General features: G+C 50.6%; 1 protein-coding gene across 2 annotated transcripts in view; it reads right to left on the bottom strand.

The window, feature by feature from the left end:
• Window positions 1-25,416, bottom strand: part of SCP2 (sterol carrier protein 2) — a 134,032-nt gene that overhangs the window by 49,499 nt on the left and 59,117 nt on the right. For both annotated transcript variants that reach the window (XM_030205581.1, XM_030205580.1), the window contains one exon: window positions 15,090-15,216. In XM_030205581.1, the coding sequence (XP_030061441.1) occupies window positions 15,090-15,216 (127 nt within the window). The remainder of the gene's footprint in view (window positions 1-15,089; window positions 15,217-25,416) is intronic.

Genomic DNA, 25,416 nt, shown 5'->3' with positions numbered 1-25,416 from the left:
AAAATTACAAACACTTCCCAACTCACCACTTTCCCCTCACACACTGCCCTCCTATCACCAAACTCAGTCAAAATCCCACTTCCAACCTTCTCAAAATCACTCCAAACTCACCACATTAACCACACCACCAAACACACTTCCTTCCACCTCCACAGTCACCAGCGCTCTGCCAACTGTCCCACTGACCGTTTCCTAGGAGACGGCTGCTTGGCTTGGGATTCCGCCCTCAGCCAGCCAATCCCTAGTCCTGCTCAACATTCCAACTCTCCCTGCTGACAAGCGGAATGTTGAGCAGCACTGCTCAATCTCCATTTTAACTGAAAAATCCCCATAGAAATCAATGGGAAATTCTTCAATTAATAAAAAACCCCTATAAATTTCCATCAAATTACCCCAAATTTCCCATGCCAATTAAACCTCCCATCCTCTATTAAACGGTGTTTTTAAAATTTAAATATCCCAACATTTAACCCCGCCACGCAACAATCTTCTAAAAACCCCTGAAAAAATTCCCAAAAAATTTAAAACCTATTTCAAAAATTTTAATATTCCCCTCTGAACCTACTCCGTCGAATTTAACCAGTTAACCCTTTCCTAACCCCTTAAAACTAGACCCCCCCCAAATGACCCCCTTAAAATATTCAAATTCAAAAACTAATATACCAGAAAAATCCCAAAAAATTCCCCGACCCCAAATCCAAAAACAGAATTTAAAAATCATTAACCGTTTAATTTCTAAAAATCAAAAACCCCATTAATACAATTTAAAAATAAACTAATTTAAATTTCGGGTCAAAAACCCCTTACCTGCTTTCCTGATTTTCTTTACACACGACCACTCCCGTTGGATCCGATCCCGGACGTCCTCAATCAAAATCGGAGGCAAAAACAAAAAACCTCCGAAGCCGGCCCAAAATTTAGGCCCCGGCTTCGGCCTAGTCGCGGAAATGCGCGTTGCCGGTTCGTGCATGAGGCGCGCCGCCTCATGCACGCGCGCGCCGACGTCTTCTCCGGCCCTCTCTCCCCAGAACCGCTCTTCACTCCCGGGCCTCGCTCCTTCAGCCCGGGAGCAAAAAACTTCAACGCTGCTTTATGCAGCGTCTCCACTACCGCCCCAGCGCTCTCCCCCTTCCGGTTTACATCTTCTGGCCTGGGAACGTGCTCCATCGCTCCCGGGCCCTAAAACTTGCCGTGCTGCCTCAAATCGGCCCGCACCCGGCCCAAACATGCCCCGGACCTCTCCTTCACTCCCGGGAACGTGCCAATCGTCCCGGGAGAAAAAAAACAAAACAAAATCGCGGCGCTTCCACAGCGCCTCACGGACCAGCCCCCCTCGGAGCCCAAAACAGACCCGGGGTAAGTTTTTAAATTTATTTTTCCTTCTCTTTCCCCTTAACCCCTGTTACATTCGCCCGGGCTTAAAAAACCGAATATTGTCCTCAATATTCTCATTCATACCCCAACACTCCTAAATCCAAACTCCACACTTTCACCCAAATCCATAATCTTATCATTCTATCCAAATTCTTCCTTCCATCCAAACCAATACTCTAACCATTCCAACTCCTTCTATCTAACAATCATACCTAAAACTTAACCTTTCCCCCCTTTTTTTTCCCCATCAACAGAGTTGATATACTGTCATCCTCTTTACAGTATAAGTATTACCACTTTGAATTGTAACATATTATATCTTTATAACATCTCAGATTTTTTATGACATCACATATTCCCCCACTCCCCTCTTAACCCAGGATAAAATTTTCCCTAAGGTAAGCAGAACAAGTACCCTTAGTACTTCTGTTTGACACCCTTATCTCCTCAGTATTTATAGGACCATCCTCCCCTGTCCCAGGATTAATAATAACATCTGTTCTGATTGTATACCACCCCTTATTTGTTGCAGGTCCCACTTTTGATTCAACTTTTAAATCAGGAAGCTTTTCTTCCTGAACTTGGCCAATTTCATATTCCTCAACATCCAAATTATATTTTTTTACTGCATCCCTATGTACAGTTTTCACATCACCTTTGTAATTACGAATTTTAATCACATTTAACTTTTCTCCCAAAACCTCCAGGACTTCATATGGGTGTGATTCCCATTTATCCTGAATCTTGTGCCTTCCCGGGAACCTCTGCCTCCTGAGCAATACCCAATCCCCTCCTCGGAGAAGGTGTCTCGACAAGAGACGCAACACGAACTTCAACTGCTGTTGTTGCAAAGAGACAATCTTCATAATTATTTTTCTTGTCGGTGCGTAATTTTCTAAACCCTCACCGTTCCTTCCAAGCTTCAAATGGGCCTGAGCAGCATATAGCTGTGCTTCTTTGATTTTCTTTCTTCCAAAGATGATTTTTGCCCACTCCAGCATTTGCTCACTCTTCCTTCCCCCTTTCTTTTCTGCACTTGCAGTCACTTCAGGCCGCACGTCCTTGGCCTTCTTGTTTTCCACAAGAATGGTATCGTCATTAACATGCACCAGGGCCATATTCATCTCGGTTCCCTCATTCAATTCCTTTTTAAGGCAAGGACTCTTATTCGTCACTACACATCGTGTCCCAGATATCATCTTGCCATCAGCTGCCTCTTGATGTTCTGATATAACATTATGTTTCTCAGGTCTATAAGACACTCTCTGCTTTTCTGTGCTCCCAGCTGTTCTCTCACCAAATTGCAGCAATTTTGTTTGATATGATTCTGTCACCACCCTTTTCTTCTCAGGCAAGTCTCCCTCTTTCACTCCTTTTACAGTAACATGTAGCCAGGCTTCACTGCTTTCCACAGCTTCTATCCTGCCTTTTGTTTCCACATTACTTTGTTCCTTATTCACATTGCTCACGGGTTCTGCTGAACCTGTCTCTGCCATTTGCTCTCTGCCGGGGTGGACATCTGGAACTCTCACATTTATCTTCTGGACGAAAACTTTTCCTTGCCTTATTACCACTCCTGCATTTGTCTGTACCCGTTGACCCTTTCCCATCAGGAACCTTTCTGACCTTGCAGAAATAACTTTCCTCACGTTTCCCTGCAGCTTAACCAGACCATCCACCTGTCTGACCTTAGTCACCTGTTTTTGTGCAATTTTTGACAGAATTCCTGAGATTCTCCCTGGCTCAAGTGTAAAGCAGGCAAGGTCCTTGAACAGACCCTCTAAATGCCTCAGGACATTCATGCCCACGATTCCTTGGATTGGTTGACTCTCTATCCGGCCATTACAGAAGTTATCCTTTACCACGAAAATGCACCTTTCCGGTACCAGCTGACCCAAACATTTCACATCTGCATCTATGTAACCAAGCACCGGAAGGTCTGTCCCATTTACAGCCACAAGCGTCAGTTGACTTGCATCTTGTAGGCAATCCGTGTTTTCGAAGTTTTTATAAAAAAAACTTGCCAGTATTGTGGACACACTGGACCCGGTATCCACCGTGCAGAGAGTTTCTACTCCATCAATCTTCACCTTCATTAAGGGGCTCGTCCCAATTGCCTTTTCACTCAATAGCTTTTCCTCTTTGCAATCCTCATTCTCCACCGGCTTTTGCAACCGGATGGTGGGTTTGCTGTCTCTCAACTGTGAAGCACCAGAGGTCTCACCCTGAGGACTTCCGCTGTTCCTGTTACAATTAGCACTGGTGCTCGGACTCTCAGGGTTCTCCTTACTAATTCGTGGTAAAGGATAGTTCCTCCTTTCGCTCTGACAATTTCTTGCGATATGTCCGGGCTCCTGGCATCTGTAACAGATTACCTCCCCAGAGGAAGTTCTAGAAGGTCCCACATAGTAATCTCTCTGCCCTCCACGAGCACCAGCATACGTCCGGTTATCTCTTTCTCGTTCTTTTCTCTGGTGGCCCCACTCCTCCTCCTGACGTTCGCACATCCTAGACAGCATGTTGGTCATTTGATGCAGCATCGCTACTGTAGCCGTCTCTACGGGTCGCCCAGCTCTTCCATAATCCCCTGCATCTTCCCGGGGTCTCTGTAGAATTCTCTTGGGGGACTCCCAGTGAGCCAAACCCCGCTCTTCCCCTGCCCAACGAATAGCCGCTTGCATTAACTCTGCAAAGGATAAGCCAGGATTATCTTCATTCCTTTTCGAGACCTCTCTCCTCAGGACTTCATCACGCAGTCCGATGATGAACTGCTCCTTAAGGGTCTCATCTGGATCCCCGACCCTTTTCCGGTCCCTTTTCATTATTGCTTCCAACATTCCTTGCAGCTTGTAGGCAAATACCCTGATGGGTTCTCTTTCGCCCTGCCGGATGTTGTAAAATTCCTGTATCCTCAGGCCCAAAGCCACAGTATCGCCGTATACTTGCTTCAGTAAATTATAGATTTCTTCCACCGTACAGTCGCGTGGTAACGAATACTTAACGGTGTCCAACGCTATCCCCTTCAAGTGGTCACGCACCACCTCCACTTGGTCCTCCACAGGTACTCTCAATATTCTTAACCGGGACTTCATCTTGTCCACCCATTCTTCAATCTTTAAATCTTCAGGTCCTCTAGGAAAACCGTGAAAGTCCGGCACGGTTCTGTCCTGTGGTATCACAATCGTCTGAGTGAGGATCTGCGGGATAGCTCTAGCTCCAGCGGCTTCTCCCTCCATCTTCTTGATCTTCCAGGAACTGGAATCACCCCAGAGACAGAAATTCCCAGGGGAACAAGACCCAGGACAAAAGAAATTTCCCCAAAATAAAACACACTTAAACCTGGAAACCTTTATTTAAATTGCTTCACCTAAATGGGAAAATTCTTCACAACTGTTAGTCAATTCCTGAGCTTCACAGTTTTACCCTTTGGTACCCCAACTTCAGGAGAAATCCTGCCGACTATGCCAAAATTGTCGTTGTACCCCACTCGTTCCTCAGTGTAAAGTGTCCCTGAGCACTTAAAATTTCTTTCAGTGCCCAAAATCACCTCACAAGGACGGAGAGGCAGACAGTTCACTAACCACGCCTCAAAATCTCAAAGAAAATGAGGGGAAAAATAAGCTAATTTTGGATTTGTCCTGCTTTTGAAATAACCAAACGGAAAAAATGATTAACCAAAAACAACAAGATTTTAATTCAATTCAAATACTAAAGAATAAATTATTAATTAACAGACTTTAACCACTAACCTTAACATTTATATTCTAGTGCAAAAGAAATGTACTTTACAATTGTATAACTTTTTTTCTCTTTTTCAGAATTTCCCTCTCTGGTATCGATACCAAGATTCTTATCAGATAAGTATTAATTGTAAATTTTTCTTTCTGAATAATTTCTTTATTAACTCTCCCTTGTATCTCAACTTTAAAGAATTGATACTTTGTGTCCTTTTTCTCTTCCCTTTTCTCACAGGTCCTCGTAAGACAACCACCCCAGTGACCCAACTCAGGTAAGTAAGAATTATTTCTCTGTCCTGTCACTGTGTTGTCACTTAGCTGTGGTTTTTTTTTCTCTGATGCAGAATCCTTCACGGTCTTTCTTGCGTAGGAGCTCAGGTTTTCCAGGATTCTTTGCCACCGTCACCCTACACCTCACTCTTAATAAAAATAAATGGAAGAAAAGCCCTATCTTCTTAACTAACCCCTTCCCACACTAAATGACTTAAATATATATAATTTATAACACTGGGCAACACTTAACTAAGAAAATTAAAATAACTATACCCTCACTAAACCCCCTAACCTTACTTATTTTTCCCTAAACTAATGAGCACAAACATATATACACCTCCTTACACCTTTCACCAGGAAAAATTACAAACACTTCCCAACTCACCACTTTCCCCTCACACACTGCCCTCCTATCACCAAACTCAGTCAAAATCCCACTTCCAACCTTCTCAAAATCACTCCAAACTCACCACATTAACCACACCACCAAACACACTTCCTTCCACCTCCACAGTCACCAGCGCTCTGCCAACTGTCCCACTGACCGTTTCCTAGGAGACGGCTGCTTGGCTTGGGATTCCGCCCTCAGCCAGCCAATCCCTAGTCCTGCTCAACATTCCAACTCTCCCTGCTGACAAGCGGAATGTTGAGCAGCACTGCTCAATCTCCATTTTAACTGAAAAATCCCCATAGAAATCAATGGGAAATTCTTCAATTAATAAAAAACCCCTATAAATTTCCATCAAATTACCCCAAATTTCCCATGCCAATTAAACCTCCCATCCTCTATTAAACGGTGTTTTTAAAATTTAAATATCCCAACATTTAACCCCGCCACGCAACAATCTTCTAAAAACCCCTGAAAAAATTCCCAAAAAATTTAAAACCTATTTCAAAAATTTTAATATTCCCCTCTGAACCTACTCCGTCGAATTTAACCAGTTAACCCTTTCCTAACCCCTTAAAACTAGACCCCCCCCAAATGACCCCCTTAAAATATTCAAATTCAAAAACTAATATACCAGAAAAATCCCAAAAAATTCCCCGACCCCAAATCCAAAAACAGAATTTAAAAATCATTAACCGTTTAATTTCTAAAAATCAAAAACCCCATTAATACAATTTAAAAATAAACTAATTTAAATTTCGGGTCAAAAACCCCTTACCTGCTTTCCTGATTTTCTTTACACACGACCACTCCCGTTGGATCCGATCCCGGACGTCCTCAATCAAAATCGGAGGCAAAAACAAAAAACCTCTGAAGCCGGCCCAAAATTTAGGCCCCGGCTTCGGCCTAGTCGCGGAAATGCGCGTTGCCGGTTCGTGCATGAGGCGCGCGCGCCGACGTCTTCTCCGGCCCTCTCTCCCCAGAACCGCTCTTCACTCCCGGGCCTCGCTCCTTCAGCCCGGGAGCAAAAAACTTCAACGCTGCTTTATGCAGCGTCTCCACTACCGCCCCAGCGCTCTCCCCCTTCCGGTTTACATCTTCTGGCCTGGGAACGTGCTCCATCGCTCCCGGGCCCTAAAACTTGCCGTGCTGCCTCAAATCGGCCCGCACCCGGCCCAAACATGCCCCGGACCTCTCCTTCACTCCCGGGAACGTGCCAATCGTCCCGGGAGAAAAAAAACAAAACAAAATCGCGGCGCTTCCACAGCGCCTCACGGACCAGCCCCCCTCGGAGCCCAAAACAGACCCGGGGTAAGTTTTTAAATTTATTTTTCCTTCTCTTTCCCCTTAACCCCTGTTACAGTAAGACGTCCAAAATCAAGCCATTGGGACGTAGGAGGAGCCAGCATTTATAGTAGACTGGTCCCCCTGACATCCCAGGACAGCAATAGGACACCCTAGGGGGCACTGCAGTGGACTTCATAAAATGCTCCCAGGTACACATCTGACCATTGCTCCCTTACTTTGTCTGCTGAGCCCCCCCCCCCCCCCCCCCCAAAACCCACTACCCCCGACTGTACACCACTACCATAGCCCTTACAGGTGAAGTGGGCAGCTATATGTGGGTACAGTGGGTTTCCGGTGAGTTTTGGAGGACTCGCAGTTTCCTCCACAATTATAACAGATAGGGAGAAGTAGGATGCTGGGTCCACCTGTCTGCACTGCACCCACTACTAGACTACTCCAGGGACCTGCATGCTATTCTGATGGACCTGAGTATAACTTCTGAGGATTGCACAGAGGCTGGCAAGTAATGTTTTTCATCACATTTTGGGGGGGATGGGAGGGGGTTAGTGACCACTGGGGGAGTAAGGAGAGGTCATCCCTGATTCTCTCCAGTGGTCATCTGGTCATTTGGAGCACCTTTTTGTGCCTTATTCATTATAAAAGCTTTTATACCCTCCTTTTAAAAATATAAGCTTTCGAAAGATTGTTAATTCCATTTTCTCTGTTACGATAATCCCTGACTCGAATTCTCTTTAGTCATTTGTTGCAACTTCTTTGCCAGAGGTTAATTATTGTTTTGTCACTTCATTTATTTATAGGTTATTCACCATATATTATGTAATCTTGTGATAGTCATTACCATACACCACATTGAACCTAGGTTTGGGAAAAAGCGAATGCTACATACCTGTAGAAGGTATTCTCCGAGGACAGCAGGCTGATTGTTCTCACTGATGGGTGACGTCCACGGCAGCCCCTCCAATCGGAAACTTCTCTAGCAAAGTCCTTTGCTAGTCCTCGCGCGCCCGCGCGCACCGCGCATGCGCAGCCGTCTTCCCGCCCGAAACCGGCTCGAGCCGGCCAGTCCAGTATGTAGCAAGACAATATACTTCAAGGGAAGACACAACTCCAAAGGGGAGGCGGGCGGGTTTGTGAGAACAATCAGCCTGCTGTCCTCGGAGAATACCTTCTACAGGTATGTAGCATTCGCTTTCTCCGAGGACAAGCAGGCTGCTTGTTCTCACTGATGGGGTATCCCTAGCCCCCAGGCTCACTCAAAACAACAACCATGGTCAATTGGGCCTCGCAACAGCGAGGACATAACTGAGATTGACCTAAAAAATTTACCAACTAACTGAGAGTGCAGCCTGGAACAGAACAAACAGGGCCCTCGGGGGGTGGAGTTGGATCCTAAAGCCCAAACAGGTTCTGAAGAACTGACTGCCCGAACCGACTGTCGCGTCGGGTATCCTGCTGCAGGCAGTAATGAGATGTGAATGTGTGGACAGATGACCACGTCGCAGCTTTGCAAATTTCTTCAATGGAGGCTGACTTCAAGTGGGCTACCGACGCAGCCATGGCTCTAACATTATGAGCCGTGACATGACCCTCAAGAGCCAGCCCCGCCTGGGCGTAAGTGAAGGAAATGCAATATGCTAGCCAATTGGATATGGTGCGTTTCCCTACAGCCACTCCCCTCCTATTGGGATCAAAAGAAACAAACAATTGGGCGGACTGTCTGTGGGGCTGTGTCCGCTCCAGGTAGAAGGCCAATGCTCTCTTGCAGTCCAATGTGTGCAGCTGACGTTCAGCAGGGCAGGAATGAGGACGGGGAAAGAATGTTGGCAAGACAATTGACTGGTTCAGATGGAACTCCGACACGACCTTTGGCAGGAACTTAGGGTGAGTGCGGAGGACTACTCTGTTATGATGAAATTTGGTGTAAGGGGCCTGGGCTACCAGGGCCTGAAGCTCACTGACTCTACGAGCTGAAGTAACTGCCACCAAGAAAATGACCTTCCAGGTCAAGTACTTCAGATGGCAGGAATTCAGTGGCTCAAAAGGAGGTTTCATCAGCTGGGTGAGAACGACATTGAGATCCCATGACACTGTAGGAGGCTTGACAGGGGGCTTTGACAAAAGCAAACCTCTCATGAAGCGAACAACTAAAGGCTGTCCTGAGATCGGCTTACCTTCCACATGGTAATGGTATGCACTGATTGCGCTAAGGTGAACTCTTACAGAGTTGGTCTTGAGACCAGACTCAGACAAGTGCAGAAGGTATTCAAGCAGGGTCTGTGTAGGACAAGAGCGAGGAGCTAGGGCCTTGCTGTCACACCAGACGGCAAACCTCCTCCACAGAAAGAAGTAACTCCTCTTAGTGGAATCTTTCCTGGAAGCAAGCAAGACGCGGGAGACACCCTCTGACAGACCCAAAGAGGCAAAGTCTACGCTCTCAACATCCAGGCCGTGAGAGCCAGGGACCGGAGGCTGGGATGCAGAAGAGCCCCTTCGACCTGCGTGATGAGGGTCGGAAAACACTCCAATCTCCACGGTTCTTCGGAGGATAACTCCAGAAGAAGGGGGAACCAGATCTGACGCGGCCAAAAAGGAGCAATCAGAATCATGGTGCCTCGGTCTTGTTTGAGTTTCAACAAAGTCTTCCCCACCAGAGGAATGGGAGGATAAGCATACAGCAGGCCCTCCCCCCAATCCAGGAGGAAGGCATCCGATGCCAGTCTGCCGGGGGCCTGAAGCCTGGAACAGAACCGAGGGACTTTGTGGTTCACTCGAGATGCGAAGAGATCCACCAAGGGGGTGCCCCACGCTTGGAAGATCTGGCGCACCACTCTGGAGTTGAGCGACCACTCGTGAGGTTGCATAATCCGGCTCAGTCTGTCGGCCAGACTGTTGTTTACGCCTGCCAGATATGTGGCTTGGAGCACCATGCCGAGACGGCGAGCCCAGAGCCACATGCTGACGGCTTCCTGACACAGGGGGCGAGATCCGGTGCCCCCCTGCTTGTTGACATAGTACATGGCAACCTGATTGTCTGTCTGAATTTGGATAATTTGATGGGACAGCCGATCTCTGAAAGCCTTCAGAGCGTTCCAGATCGCTCGCAACTCCAGGAGATTGATCTGTAGACCGCGTTCCTGGAGGGACCAGCTTCCTTAGGTGTGAAGCCCATCGACATGAGCTCCCCATCCCAGGAGAGACGCATCCGTTGTCAGCACTTTTTGTGGCTGAGGAATTTGGAAAGGACGTCCCAGAGTCAAATTGGACCAGATTGTCCACCAATACAGGGATTCGAGAAAACTCGTGGACAGGTGGATCACGTCTTCTAGACCCCCAGCAGCCTGATACCACTGAGAGGCTAGGGTCCATTGAGCAGATCTCATGTGAAGACGGGCCATGGGAGTCACATGAACTGTGGAGGCCATGTGGCCCAGCAATCTCAACATCTGCCGAGTTGTGATCTGCTGGGACGCTCGCACCCGCGAGACGAGGGACAACAAGTTGTTGGCCCTCGCCTCTGGGAGATAGGCGCGAGCCGTCCGAGAATCCAGCAGGGCTCCTATGAATTCGAGTTTCTGTACTGGGAGAAGATGGGACTTTGGATAATTTATCACAAACCCCAGTAGCTCCAGGAGGCGAATAGTCATCTGCATGGACCGCAGGGCTCCTGCCTCGGATGTGTTCTTCACCAGCCAATCGTCGAGATATGGGAACACGTGCACCCCCAGCCTGCGAAGTGCCGCTGCTACTACAGCTAGGCACTTTGTGAACACCCTGGGCGCAGAGGCGAGCCCAAAGGGTAGCACACAGTACTGGAAGTGGCGTGTGCCCAACTGAAATCGCAGATACTGTCTGTGAGCTGGCAGTATCGGGATGTGTGTGTAGGCATCCTTCAAGTCCAGAGAGCATAGCCAATCGTTTTGCTGAATCATGGGGAGAAGGGTGCCCAGGGAAAGCATCCTGAACTTTTCTTTTACGAGATATTTGTTCAGGGCCCTTAGGTCTAGGATGGGACGCATCCCCCCTGTTTTCTTTTCCACAAGGAAGTACCTGGAATAGAATCCCAGCCCTTCTTGCCCGGATGGCACGGGCTCGACCACATTGGCGCTGAGAAGGGCGGAGAGTTCCTCTGCAAGTACCTGCTTGTGCTGGAAGCTGTAGGATTGAGCTCCCGGTGGACAATTTGGAGGTTTTGAGGCCAAATTGAGGGTGTATCCTTGCCGGACTATTTGCAGAACCCACTGATCGGAGGTTATGAGAGGCCACCTTTGGTGAAAAGCTTTCAACCTCCCCCCGACCGGCAGGTCGCCCGGCACTGACACTTGGATGTCGGCTATGCTCTGCTGGAGCCAGTCAAAAGCTCGCCCCTTGCTTTTGCTGGGGAGCCGCGGGGCCTTGCTGAGGCGCACGCTGCTGACGAGAGCGAGCGCGCTGGGGCTTAGCCTGGGCCGCAGGCTGTCGAGAAGGAGGGTTGTACCTACGCTTGCCAGAAGAGTAGGGAACAGTCCTCCTTCCCCCAAAAAATCTTCTACCTGTAGAGGTAGATGCTGAAGGCTGCCGGCGGGAGAACTTGTCGAATGCGGTATCCCGCTGGTGGAGATGCTCTACCACCTGCTCGACTTTCTCTCCAAAAATATTGTCCGCACGGCAAGGCGAGTCCGCAATCCGCTGCTGGAGTCTATTTTCCAGGTCGGAGGCACGCAGCCATGAGAGCCTGCGCATCACCACACCTTGAGCAGCGGCCCTGGACGCAACATCAAAGGTGTCATACACCCCTCTGGCCAGGAATTTTCTGCACGCCTTCAGCTGCCTGACCACCTCCTGAAAAAGGCTTGGCTTGCTCAGGGGGGAGAGCATCAACCAAGCCCGCCAACTGCCGCACATTGTTCCGCATGTGTATGCTCGTGTAGAGCTGGTAAGACTGGATTTTGGCCACGAGCATAGAGGAATGGTAGGCCTTCCTCCCAAAGGAGTCTAAGGTTCTAGAGTCTTTGCCCGGGGGCGCCGAAGCATGCTCCCTAGAACTCTTAGCCTTCTTTAGGGCCAGATCCACAACTCCAGAGTCGTGAGGCAACTGAGTGCGCATCAGCTCTGGGTCCCCATGGATCCGGTACTGGGACTCGATCTTCTTGGGGATGTGGGGATTACTTAGTGGCTTGGTCCAGTTCGCAAGCAATGTCTTTTTCAGGACATGGTGCAAGGGAACAGTGGACGCTTCCTTAGGTGGAGAAGGATAGTCCAGGAGCTCAAACATTTCAGCCCTGGGCTCGTCCTCCACAACCACCGGGAAGGGGATGGCCGTAGACATCTCCCGGACAAAGGAAGCAAAAGACAGACTCTCGGGAGGAGAAAGCTGTCTTTCAGGAGAGGGAGTGGGATCGGAAGGAAGACCCTCAGACTCCTCGTCAGAGAAATATCTGGGGTCTTCTTCTTCTTCCCACGAGGCCTCACCCTCGGTGTCAGACACAAGTTCACGAACCTGTGTCTGCAACCTCGCCCGGCTCGACTCCGTGGAGCCACGTCCACGATGGGGGCGTCGAGAGGTAGACTCCCTTGCCCGCATCGGCGAAGCTCCCTCCGCCGACGTAGTCGGGGAGCCCTCCTGGGAGGTGGCCGCAGTCGGCACCGCACGCGGTACCGACATCGGGGACCTCACCCCGGGCGATGGGCCAGCCGGCGCCACGCTCAACGGTACCGGAGGTGCAAGCACCGCCGGTACCGGAGGGGTAGGGCGCAACAGCTCTCCCAGAATCTCTGGGAGAACGGCCCGGAGGCTCTCGTTCAGAGCGGCTGCAGAGAAAGGCAGGGAGGTCGATGCAGGCGTCGACGTCAGAACCTGTTCCGGGCGTGGAGGCTGGTCCGGGCTGTCCAGAGTGGAGCGCATCGACACCTCCTGAACAGAGGGTGAGCGGTCCTCTCGGTGCCGATGCCTGCTGGGTGCCAACTCCCTCGGCGACCCAGAGCTCTCGGTGCCGACGCGGGGAGGAGACCGGTGTCGATGCTTCTTCGACTTCTTCCGAAGCATGTCACCGGAGCTCCCCGGCACCGACGAGGAGGACGTAGAATCCATCCGTCGCTTCCTCAGGGCCGAGGTCGAAGCAGGTCGATCCCGGGGGGGCTGTACCGCAGGAGCCCTCAGGGTAGGGGGAGACCCACCCGAAGGCTCACCGCCACCAGCAGGGGAATGGACAGCCCTCACCTGCACTCCACCCGATGCACCACCGTCCGACGACATCAGGAGACGAGGTCCCGGTACCACCGACGTCGATGCAGCTATCCGATGTCTCGGCGCCGATGCAGAGGGCCGATGCCTCGATGCACTGGCGGCCAAGGATGAAAGTCTGGACGCTGATGACGTCGATGCACACGATGACCCCGGTGCCGATGCCGACGAAGAGCCCGAGAACAAAACGTTCCACTGGGCCAATCTCGCTACCTGAGTTCGCCTTTGTAACAGGGAACACAGACTACAGTTCTGAGGACGGTGCTCGGCCCCCAGACACTGAAGACACGAAGAGTGCCTATCAGTGAGCGAGATTACCCGGGCGCACTGGGTGCACTTCTTGAAGCCGCTGGAAGGCTTCGATGTCATGGGCGGAAAAATCACGCCGGCGAAATCAAAATCCGAAATGACGAATTTGGAGCACCAAAACTTTAAGGGAGAAAAATCTCGACCGAGGCCGAAAAGAGGCCTACCCCGACGACGAAAGAAAACTTACCGGGGCAAAAACTGGAAACACGGGAAGGGGCAAACGAAACCCAAGGGGGTTTCCGGAGCACTTCCCGAACAAATTTAGAACTTTTCCGAAGAAAAAAACACGTCTATTTTAAAACGGACGCGCGAGGTCGACTCTCCGGGGCTCGACACGACAAAAACACAGCCGTACCGAGTGCGGACGAAAGAACACTGGCCGGCTCGAGCCAGTTTCGGGCGGGAAGACGGCCGCGCATGCGCGGTGCGCGCGAGGACTAGTAAAGGACTTTTCTAGAGAAGTTTCCGATTGGAGGGGCTGCCGTGGACGTCACCCATCAGTGAGAACAAGCAGCCTGCTTGTCCTCGGAGAACAGCAGTTAAGTAGTATCATATTGACACCGACATATACCGTATAGTGGTTGGATGTGAATGACTGATTTGCATGTTTTGTGAGAAGAATATTACGCCAGTGTTATACTGGAATCCACATACATTTGAGCAGTGTACGGAATATAGATTTTTAATAAAATTACACATCTCTAATCAAAACCTAATAAGGCCACTATTTTTTTCCCCATTCCCATAAACTTCCATCTTTTTTGCAGGAGGAACTTGTGCTGCAAAGTGAATTTATGTGGTTTTGAAACATACTTTCCCCTCAGCTGCTCGAGACAGACTAGCAGACAATCTAAGAAACCCATCGCAGAGCTCAGCAATTCAACTAGAAGAAATAAGAGAAGGAAAGATGGTCCAGGGCTGCCGAGAGACACAGCTGAACCCAGGCAGGACCGCCATCTGCCCCCCCCCCCCCCCCCCACCCTTCCTGTATCTGACTAATCCTCCCTCGGTCTGTTGTCTCCTGCTCCTGTGTGCCGGATCCAGATGATGATTGCATTAACACGATAACCCAGATCACCACATTAATACAACCAACTGGGTCCTCCTGGCACACAGAACCAGGAGACAGACAGAACCGGAAGCAGGCAGGCAAGAAGCAGCTTGCCAGCGCCAGGCCCCCCCTTGGAGGCCAGGTGTGGGGAATTTTGCCCCCCTTCAGTAGCCCTGAGATGGTCATCTGACCCTCAACAAGCAATTAATGACAGTAATATTTTAACTCCATTCAGAAATAAATAAATATTGAATCCAATTACAGTCTAGAGAGGACGTTCTACGGTGCAAACAGTGGTTAAGCATTTCTAGTCCTTAAATGTCACCAACCTTTACACAGTCTGCAAATTGTTCAGGTGCCAAGAAGGTTTGATTTAAAAGGCTAATCTAATTTGTTATATAACATGGCTTTCATGCGTCTGCACAATACCGTATTTTTCCATATGCTCTTGCCCAGCACAGCCAAACATCTGAGCAGCTATGGGAGCCGCCACAATACCATACTTGTTAGCCATCACTTCCAGGTGTCGGTCCAATGGGTTAGTCCGATCAGCATACTAAACGATTTAAAAATAAGTGAAACTGAAGTTAGCGATAATTTGGTAGTTTTGAACAGTATTCAAAAATAAGCTGTCAGTGTAATATGTCAAACTGCACATAAAAGATGGTTTATAAAGAATTATTGATTCCAAAGAAAATGAATTTCACTAATCATGGCCAGAACTAAGCATAAAGATGGAGAAAGCCAGGCCAGGCCAGTGTAGCCCACTGCCTCGGCACCAAAGACACATACTACTTGTGGAACATCCAGGATTACAAGTCCAGCTTCTGCTCCCCAGGGATGCTATAGTGATGAAGTCATAGACATTGCTAGACAGTGACACTTGTTGACTGGAGTAAGGGTGCATGGATATTGAGCCATGTTCTGTGGTCCCTGGGTATGGGCTACCAGTCCCTGGGTATGGGCTACCACTACAATGGCCACGTGTGGGGAGGAGGGGGGTATAAAAAGAGAGAAAAACCCCACAGTGAAACATGAAGGCTCGCAGCACTGCCAAATACCTAGCCTGCGCTAACCCCACCCTTTTTGCTGTCCCTATTCCCTACAAGATAAGCCACAAGCCAGAGGTCTACAAAATAATGAGTGGGGTAGAGCGGACAGATGTGAAGCGTTTGTTTATACTTTCTAACAATAATAGAACCAGGGGACACAAGATGTAACTAGAATGTGGTAGGTTTAAAACAAATCGGAGAAAGTTTTTCTTTACTCAGCGCGTAGTTAGACTCTGGAACTCATCACCAGAGAAGGTAGTGACTGCAGCTGGCCATGCTGAGTTTAAAGGGGGTCTGGACAGATTCCTGAAGGAAAAGTCCATTCATCATTATTAAATTTGGGGTTTTTGCCAGGTTCTTGGGGCCTGGATTGGCCGCTGTCGGAGACAGAGTGCTGGGCTTGCTGGACCTTTGGTCTTTTCCCAGCGTGGCAGTGCTTATGTGCTTAAGTTTATCTGTAGAAATACCTTTGAAAAATTATCCACTGTATTGAGAGCCACAGACAATATGATGCACCACTGATGACATGGCCCAGAAAAATGAACTCTGGGAAGTGTTTGAGGAAAGAATTAGCAGTGAAAGACTGAGAATCTCCAGCATACCCTGGAATAGAAGCAAGTTTCATTCCTGTTGTGGTAAAGCATATAATTAACACTAGAAGGCCTAGAGTGTTTTTTATACACATTAGAATCCCAATGGGGTCATTTTGACCCCATATGTATGGGGTTTTATATATTTTTCCATACCATATTAAGCCATTTTATTGTCTGATTTGCATATATTTCCAAGACACACAGCTTCATAACTTTACCCCAGGTCTTGGAGGTGTGCAGCTAAGTCCTGGTGGCTGTCAGCACCAGAGGGCTCAACCCTGGTGAAATGAACTGGACATTTTTGTGTGCAGTTCATGATGGTTTGATAACAGGAGATGCTATGATGTCACAAAGCTGAAGCCAGTCTCCACCTACTCCACTCAAGAAGGTTTTAATTCTCCCCAATGCAGCTGCCACCATCTTGGTACATCCAAAACAATATAATGATGGGGCGACAAGCTCCACCTACTGGCTTCAGCCCACATAATGGGTCAGACAGGCTTATGCCATCTCCTGTGATCAAACCTCCTTGGTGCAATTCGACTCCTCCATTAGGTTGTTCAACTTTTGGCTCTAAGAAAAGTCTAGGTTTGTTGGCTGTCCCTGTGTCATGTGAATGAATAATTAATTACATACAGTTGACTTTTCTCTGAGTAATTAATTATTCATTCACATGACACAGGGACAGCCAACAAACCTAGACTTTTCTTAGAGCCACACAGAAAGGATGAAATACATGCTGTTTTACTGAAGACAAGTAGTTGCAGAGTGAGAAGGTGGCCAAGGATATGGGGGGGGGGGGGAGGGGGGAGGAATTCAGTCAGTTGTGATTTTTCTCCTTATGGTTCAAAGGCTTTTCTAGAGAAACCCTCCTCATGCTCAACAGGAATCCAGCCCTTAAACTGGTTAGGAGCCTGCCTCAACCAACCTCTTGCATATGGCAAAGAGAGACCTCAACTCCAAGAATCCCTGCTGGGAAAAGGGGGAGTGAAAAGAAAGGGACTGGTCCAAGATTTTCCTGAGGCAACTTTTTCTTCCATCCCATTGATATCTAAAAAGTTATAGCTCAACTCAACCAGGGAGAAATGGTCCAGGAGCCTACCAGGACTACAGAATTGAAGGGGTGGAACGCCGGATACTGTTCGAATACTATGCATACTACTGAGCAACAGGACAACCTCATGTTTTTGGGCCTACTGATGGACTTTTACTTATGCACTCTACCTCTGCTTTTGGCTGTTTAGCCACACCTTATTACTGCACTGGACATTTGTGCCTTATCCAGTTTTACTGTTTACTAACAAAAGAAGTTTGCTGTTTACTAATGTACAGACAGAATGCAGAGCTATTAGACCTATAGCTTGTAACAGTAGTTTGCAAGGCCTATACAAGACCAGCTTGCACGTAGCAACGCCATCTGAATAGGCGACCTTGGAGGGTGCTGACACCCCCCCTGCATTCCTGAGCCGCACCTTATCTCCTGTGCTAGAAAGGAGCATTGTGTGTGTGAAGAATAAGCTGCTAAGTTTCGTTTTTATTGCCAGTATCATTTCAGTGTTATGACGTGTGTACGTGCTGGGACTACAATTTTGTACTGTAAGAACTACAAATGTTTACTGCGCATGTCGGTTGTGACGTGTAAGGGGCCAAATGCGCAGGCCCAGTAGGGAAGTATAAATGTAAGTGTCAGATGATTTATGACACACAGTGTCCCGAGGCTACTCGGTGCTGTTCACTTGCTAGCAATAAAGTTGCCTTGTTTGGAACCAAAATTTGCCTTTCGTCTCCTGATTTCCCACCTGTTTCATTGGCGACCCAGATGGGACAGAAGTAGAAAGGGGAATCGGATTATATTCTTCCCCTCCCCCACTGCGGTCGGATCGGGTCATCGACCCCCACCTGAGAAGGTGGTGAGTGGCCACCGCTGATTTCAGCGTCCATCTCCCGGAGGAGGGTCGATCAACTCTGCCTGACTGTAGGGGGGGCTGTGTGGTTCTGGCAAGGCACCTTTTCCTTTTTCTTTTTTCCTCTCTGGAGAGGCGCGTACGACGGCGCGGCCTGCGAACACGGCGGACAGGCGAGTATACTCTACGTAGTGACCGGCCCAGTAAGGACCGAAGAAGAGGCGTGATCACCCTCTTTTAGCCAGTGACTAATACGGACTATTGGTATACGACTAGGTCCCGAAACTCACTAGGCTCTGGCGACGAAACCGAGCGGCGAACGAACGGGGGGGTTTCTTGTGGTGTATGAAAGTGTGTGAATGGGCTTGCAGTTCCAGGCCGGGCGACCGCGTCCTGGTCAGGCCGAGTGTTGACCCTTTTGTATCTGGTGGAACGAGACCCCTTACTCCTCCACCGCCCCTTTCCCCCTTTGTCCGTCACCTGTCCTTTGGCACTCAGGTTAGGATGGGCGGGGGTGGGTCTTCACCGTTAGATTTAATGACAGAACACTTTAGCGAAGTGTTCGACCAGGATAAATGTAGCAGGGCCGGGATGATACAGAGATGTCAATTTATGTGGCCAGGGCTAGGAATTGCTGAATGGCCCCCGGGAGGGTCATTCGAGTATGAAAAAGTGGCGGCGGTCATGAATATCGTTATAGTCGAGGGAAACCCAGGCTGTCCCGAGGACATTCCGTACATCCAAGCATGGTTGGATGTAGTCCGGGATCCGCCGGCTTGGGCCCAACGGAAGGTAGAAAAAGCCGCCCTCATGGTGGTAAAGCAGAGAAAGGGACGGAAAACCAAACTTAAAGCCCTGCCGACCCATGCCTTCGCTCTCCAAAGCCCGGCAACCGCTGCCGTTCAGAAGGCCGCAGGGACCGCCCCCATACGGCCGACCGCCCCTAGCGTAGAAACCACTGAGACCACGCCCCCTGCTACCATTGTCAAGACAGGAACTACGCCTAGTAATACCAACACACTTTCTAGAACGAGACCCCCAAAGAAAACCCTAGGGAAAGGTCAGGGTTTGCCCGAAAAGAAGCCCCCGAAGGCCCCGATACTTGCTACGGCGGAAGCATACGAAGATGATATCGCGCCACCGCCGTATGCCCCGTTATACCCTGACATCGCGAACCTGGAGGAGGGGCCGGATAACGCTGAGGCTTCCGGGTCGGAGACGGAGGCCGGAGAGACGTCCCGTCCAGACTCACCCGAGTCACCTGGCCCCGCAACCATACGGAAGAGTAAACGGGTTGTGAAGAACATTACTCGGTTCCCCCAATCGAGTCCGCGAAATGCCCTCCCTGCGAGCAAGAAAGGGGAGGCCACCAACTTATTCCCAGTTCGACAGTCCACCACCTATACCCCTAACCCGGCGGAAGGGGGGGGCCAGCCCATTGAATCAACAGTTTACAGCCACGTTCCCTTCTCAAGTGCCGATTTGTATAACTGGAAATTCCATGGGCCGTCCTACGACCAGAAACCCGAGCAGTTGATAGAGCTGGTGGAAGGCATTATATACAGTTATAACCCGACTTGGGCAGACCTTAGGCAGTTGAGCGCCCACATCCTGACCACTGAAGAACGCCGCCTTCTACAACAAAATATGGAACAAGCCGTCCGGGATGCGAATCCGGCCCATGCCAACTTACAGAACCTAATAGAAACGGAGGCGCCCATCGCTGCTCCCACGTGGGACTACCGAACCGCCGAAGGCCAAACCTTTATCCGCCGATACCAGCAGGCGTACCTGGCCGCCTTAAAGAAGGGGAAGCAGAAGGTTACCAACATGGGAAAAATCCACAGTGTAGTCCAACAAAAGGACGAGAGTCCAGGGGACTTCCTTGAACGCCTTATGGAAGCATTCAGAAGGCACAGCCCGATAAATCCCGAAGACCCTAAGAACCTCCCAACCGTGGTTATGAGTTTTGTTAGCCAGTCAGCACCGGATATACGAAGAAAGCTACAGAGAACGGAGGGGTTCGAAGGGATGAGCCTCAGCCAACTGAAAGCTATAGCTGATCGCGTATTCGGATATCGCGACCAGGAGGAGAAGGTGGAGGCCCGAAAGGAATCGACCAGGCGGATGCGGGAAAAGGCAGATGTGTTGGCCACGGTACTGGAAGAACGCCTGAGGCCTAGACCAAGGGGGAGGGGCAGAAAGACAAGAGAGGCACGGTCCCCCTTAGGACGTAACCAGTGTGCAAATTGTCGAAAAGAAGGACACTGGTGGGCTGATTGTCCAGAGGAAACACGGGACAGCCCGAGAGAAGAGGAACCAGGGGACCGGCAGAGGGAGGAGGAGACGGGCGACCATACAGGGGCCCCCAGACGAGGCCGGGGAAGGGGCCGAAGAGATAGAGGACGGGATGACCGGAGGGAATGGCAAATGGCTGTGGACGCTACCCGAGATAGCACAGCATGAAGGAACCGGGAGGGCAGAGTCCCCACTGACCCTCTGGTGGAAATTCGGGTGGGGACAGAGTCTATGAAGGCCTTACTAGACACGGGGGCCCAGCGATCTGTTATCACCACTGCCATAGCCCCAGCCACGAAAGAAACTATACCGATTGTGGGAGCCTCCGGGAAATCCCTTGCAGCCCCCCTCCTCAAGGAACGCCAAGTCCAGATTGGAGGGACGATGGTGTCTCACCAGTTTATACACATCCCCGGATGCCCAGTCCCCTTGATCGGTCGAGACCTACTCTGTAAGCTCCAGGCCACCTTGAAGTTCAAGACCACGGGTGAAGTGGAAGCTCATTTCGAAGATCGGCCAGTAACACTTATCTGCCCAGTGAGAGAAGAATGGAGACTACACGTTCCCCCAACTGTAGGACCTGGCGACTGCCATTACGACCAGAACACCCCTTTCGCCCAGCAGAGGCGAGCCATAATGGATGCGGTGCCTGATGTATGGGCAGAAGCGAACCCAGGAGGACTGGCCGTTAACGCTATCCCCATCTGGATTGAGCTCAAACCGAATGCTCAAGTGGTTAACCAAGGACAATACCACATCCCCTATGCAGCTCGGCATAGTATGCAAACTCACCTACAGAAACTCCTCCAACAAGGGGTCCTTAAACCAATTAGATCCGCATGGAATACCCCATTGTTGCCCGTTAAGAAGCCAGGAACATCCGAATACAGACCCGTCCAGGACCTGAGGAAAGTCAACAACCAGGTAGCCGATATAGTTGCCCTCGTACCAAACCCCTACTCCATCCTAGCCCAAGTGCCATCTCAGACCAAGTGGTACAGTGTCATTGATCTGAAGGACGCCTTCTTCTCCATCCCTCTTGCTGCCGACAGCCAGAAGTTGTTTGCCTTCACGTGGGAAGACTTACAGACGGGAACCAAGCAGCAATATACGTGGACCCGGCTTCCCCAGGGGTTCAAGAATTCCCCCACCCTCTTCGGCTGAAGACGTATCAGGACGAGTATGGGCCGGTCGTCCAATACGTGGATGACCTGTTGGTGGCCCGTGAAACGTACACGGACTGTGCAGAAGCTACCCTTTACCTCTTGAAAACCCTGGAAGCCCAGGGGTACCGGGCCAGTCGCAAGAAGGCCCAGATATGCGAGATCGAAGTCGAATACCTGGGTTTCCGCCTCCGAGAAGGAACCCGAAGGCTCGGTACCCCCCGCACCCAAGCTATCCGCAACCAACCCACTCCTACAAATAAGAAGGAATTACGGGCACTCCTCGGAGCCGCTGGATATTGCCGGATTTGGATCATCAATTTTGCTATCCTGACCCACAGTTTGTATGCCAAACTGAAGGGGCCTGAACTCGAGGGCCAAGACCTCCAGTGGGAGAAACACGAGCTGAAAGCCCTGCAGGACCTCAAGGAGGCCCTTGTGGCCCCACCAGCGCTCGGACTGCCAGATGTGACTAAGCCGTTCCACTTGTTCGTCGACGAAAAGAAGGGATTGGCACTTGGAGTCCTCACCCAACTAGTCGGCACCTGGCACCGCCCTGTAGCATACCTCTCCAAGACCATGGACAACGTGGCACGAGGATGGCCGGGCTGTCTCCGAAGCATTGCAGCGGCCTGTCTCCTGATACACGAGGCCAATAAACTCACGTTCGGCCAAACACTTTTTGTGACCACACCCCACGCCATCCGCGGCCTACTCGAGAGTCACGGACCCAGATGGATGACCAACTCCCGATTGGTTAAATACCAAGCCCTCTTGTGCGAGAATCCGGAGGTGCGGATCTTGGACACGACCAACCTCAACCCGGCCACTCTCCTTCCAGCCCCCGAATCGCCACTCCACGACTGTGAAGAAGTAATGGCCACTGTGCATTCTAGTAGACCTGACCTCAAGGATCAACCCTGGCAAGGAGGCATCACCCTGTTCACCGATGGAAGCAGCCAGGTGATAGAGGGAATCCGAAGAGCTGGCTATGCCGTCGTGTCGGAGGACCATGTGATTGAAGCTATGGCTCTGCCGCCCGGGACGTCAGCCCAAAAAGCGGAACTGATTGCCCTCACCAAAGCCCTTATGTGGGCTGAAGGAAAAGTTGTCAACATTTACACCGACTCCAAATACGCTTTCCTCACCCTCCAGGTGCACGGAGCCTTGTACAAGGAGAGGGGATTTCTGACAGCTGAGGGGAAAGGACTTGCAAATGCCGCTGAGATCTGCCAATTACTCGAGTCAGTATGGAGGCCGAAGAAGGTGGCTGTGATGCACTGCAGGGCCCACACTGGAAGAACGGACCCTATCGCCCGGGGAAATCAGCGGGCAGACGACGCTGCAAAAAGGGCAAGTCAGCTCCCCTACTCCTCTCACCCTCCTGACCCCGTACTCGTCGTCCAGCTCCCTACGGAGACCCCTATCTACACCCCCCAAGAAACGGAATGGGCCCAACAAGAGGGTCTACAGTCGCGCAATGGCTGGTGGATACTACAGGATGGGCGCATATGGATACCCGAAGCCTTGGCCTGGACGGTGGCCAAGGAGGCCCACGACCGCACCCACCTGGGAAGGGACGCCCTGGGGCGCTTACTTGAGAAGACCTACTACATCAACAAACTATCCCTGTGGACCAAAAACGCTTCCAGCCGATGCGCGACTTGTGCCCGGAACAACCCTCGAACGGGGCCCGGCCCTATGCCAGGACATGTTCTCCGAGGCACCAGCCCTTTCCACGTGTGCCAGATTGACTTCACACACATGCCCCCGGCGCGCGGCTACAAAGCTATCCTCGTCGCCGTGTGTACCTACACCGGATGGATTGAAGCTCAGCCCACTAGAACGGAGATGGCTAAAGAAGTTACCTCCCTACTGCTTCATCAAATCCTACCCAGATACGGCCTCCCCAAGCAAATAAACTCTGACAACGGTCCCGCCTTCGCTAGCGAAGTAACACAACAGCTCAGTACCAGACTGGGCCTCGATTGGAAGTTGCATTGTGCCTGGAGACCCCAAAGCAGTGGAGTAGTGGAGAGGGCTAACCGATCCCTGAAGAACCAGCTAGCCAAGCTATGCCAAGAAGCAAAAGCCAAATGGCCCGACCTGCTTCCACTGGCCTTGCTGCATCTTAGGTGTACCCCCAAGGCTACCGGCCTTACTCCTTACGAGATGATGTATGCTAGGCCACCACCACTACCCTCCTTTCCCGACTCCTTGCAGATACAGGGTGAGAGTTCCTTAGTGAAACAGATGAGAGCCTTACACCAGGTAGTGCAAGACATACAGCAGTACACTGAAAGAGTAGCTCCCTTAGTCCTCACCAGTCCTACGCACAGGTTCAGGGTGGGAGACGAGGTCTGGGTAAAAGAGTGGGATGAATCTGACTGCCTAAAGCCCAAATGGAAGGGGCCCTCCCTTGTTCTCCTAACGACCTCAACCGCTGTTAAAATTGCAGGAAGCCCAGTGTGGATACATTGGACCCGACTGAAACCTGCTGCTCCCACTAGCAGCACCCTGAAGCGTTGGACTGCGCACCAACATCCTGACGCTCCATTACGGCTGACTCTACGAAAAACGTGAACCACCAGATTCATGCCTGCCCAGCAACAGGAACTCAGTTTCTGGACCCACTGCGTTTTTGGCTCTCTCTTTATCGCAGCCTTCATCGTGGGCCTCATTATCTTCTTGCTGCAAAAGCTCGGATACCTTCCACCACATATATAATGCTGACCATCTTCCTTCTCCTGGGTGCAGTCCCGAGCTATCCTGCCACCCTGAGCCTGAATTGCACTGAATGTTTGCGTCTTGTGCGCCACCGTATAGAGGGAGGATATCACCTAGTCACTACCCTCATTCACCAGACGCAGCCCCCGGAAGGCGATTGCCGGCTTCTCCCGACTTGTGCCCTCATCACTCCGAATGGCCTCCAACAGTTCCACAGATGCCTCCAAGGAAATCTCACTATCTGCCATAGCCCTACCAAGCCGAGATACTACAATATCACCCTCAGCGTTGGACTCCCTGCGTATGTGGCCGGGCCTCCAGGAGTAGAGGGAGATGGCATTCTGTATTACATAAATTCCACTCGCATCCTTGTTGGTGGCATCCAAACTGTAGCAACCCTAACCTTCGACGTCTGTGCCGCCATGGATAAACACCCTTGGTCTCGCAAGTGTGGCAGCCAGAGTTGGCGAGAGGCATACGTTAATGACCACAAGTATGTCTGCCCCTTCAGTCCAGACATGAGATGCTGCTCCCCGTGGGTTTGGCTCCCATGCGCCGGCGACACTCGAGCCTCGGGCTGGGACCGAGTATGTGCTTATACGGGAGGAGGATATGCCGGATGCACCGGCCTGGGCGAGTTTCGTCGAGGTTCTGGTAACTATGTGTCCCTAGACTGGCCCATTCGAGGACACGACGTGCCATGGAGAGGGACGTGGGGCCTCGGCATTGACGGCGGAGGAATGGACCCGTTGACATATATTACCATATATCAGAGTCTCGAAACTAAGCCTCCTACGCACTATCAGACTACTGTCGTTGGCTACCAAGACGTATTCGATGAGATCGCCCGTGCTGAACACACTGAGACTAAATTCCCCATTTCCCCAGAAGCCCGGAATATGTTTCTCAACTTGGCGGAAAACATTGCCCTCTCCCTGGGAATTGCCAACTGTTTCGTCTGTGGAGGCACCGACATGGGTGAACAATGGCCTTGGGAAGCGAGAGAGATCCGACAGCAA

The sequence above is a fragment of the Microcaecilia unicolor genome, chromosome 6, assembly GCF_901765095.1.
Source record: "Microcaecilia unicolor chromosome 6, aMicUni1.1, whole genome shotgun sequence".
NCBI classification, from domain to species: Eukaryota; Metazoa; Chordata; class Amphibia; order Gymnophiona; family Siphonopidae; genus Microcaecilia; species Microcaecilia unicolor.
The sequence above is the reverse complement of the archived record's forward strand: the minus strand, read 5'-3'. Positions and strand labels throughout refer to the sequence as shown.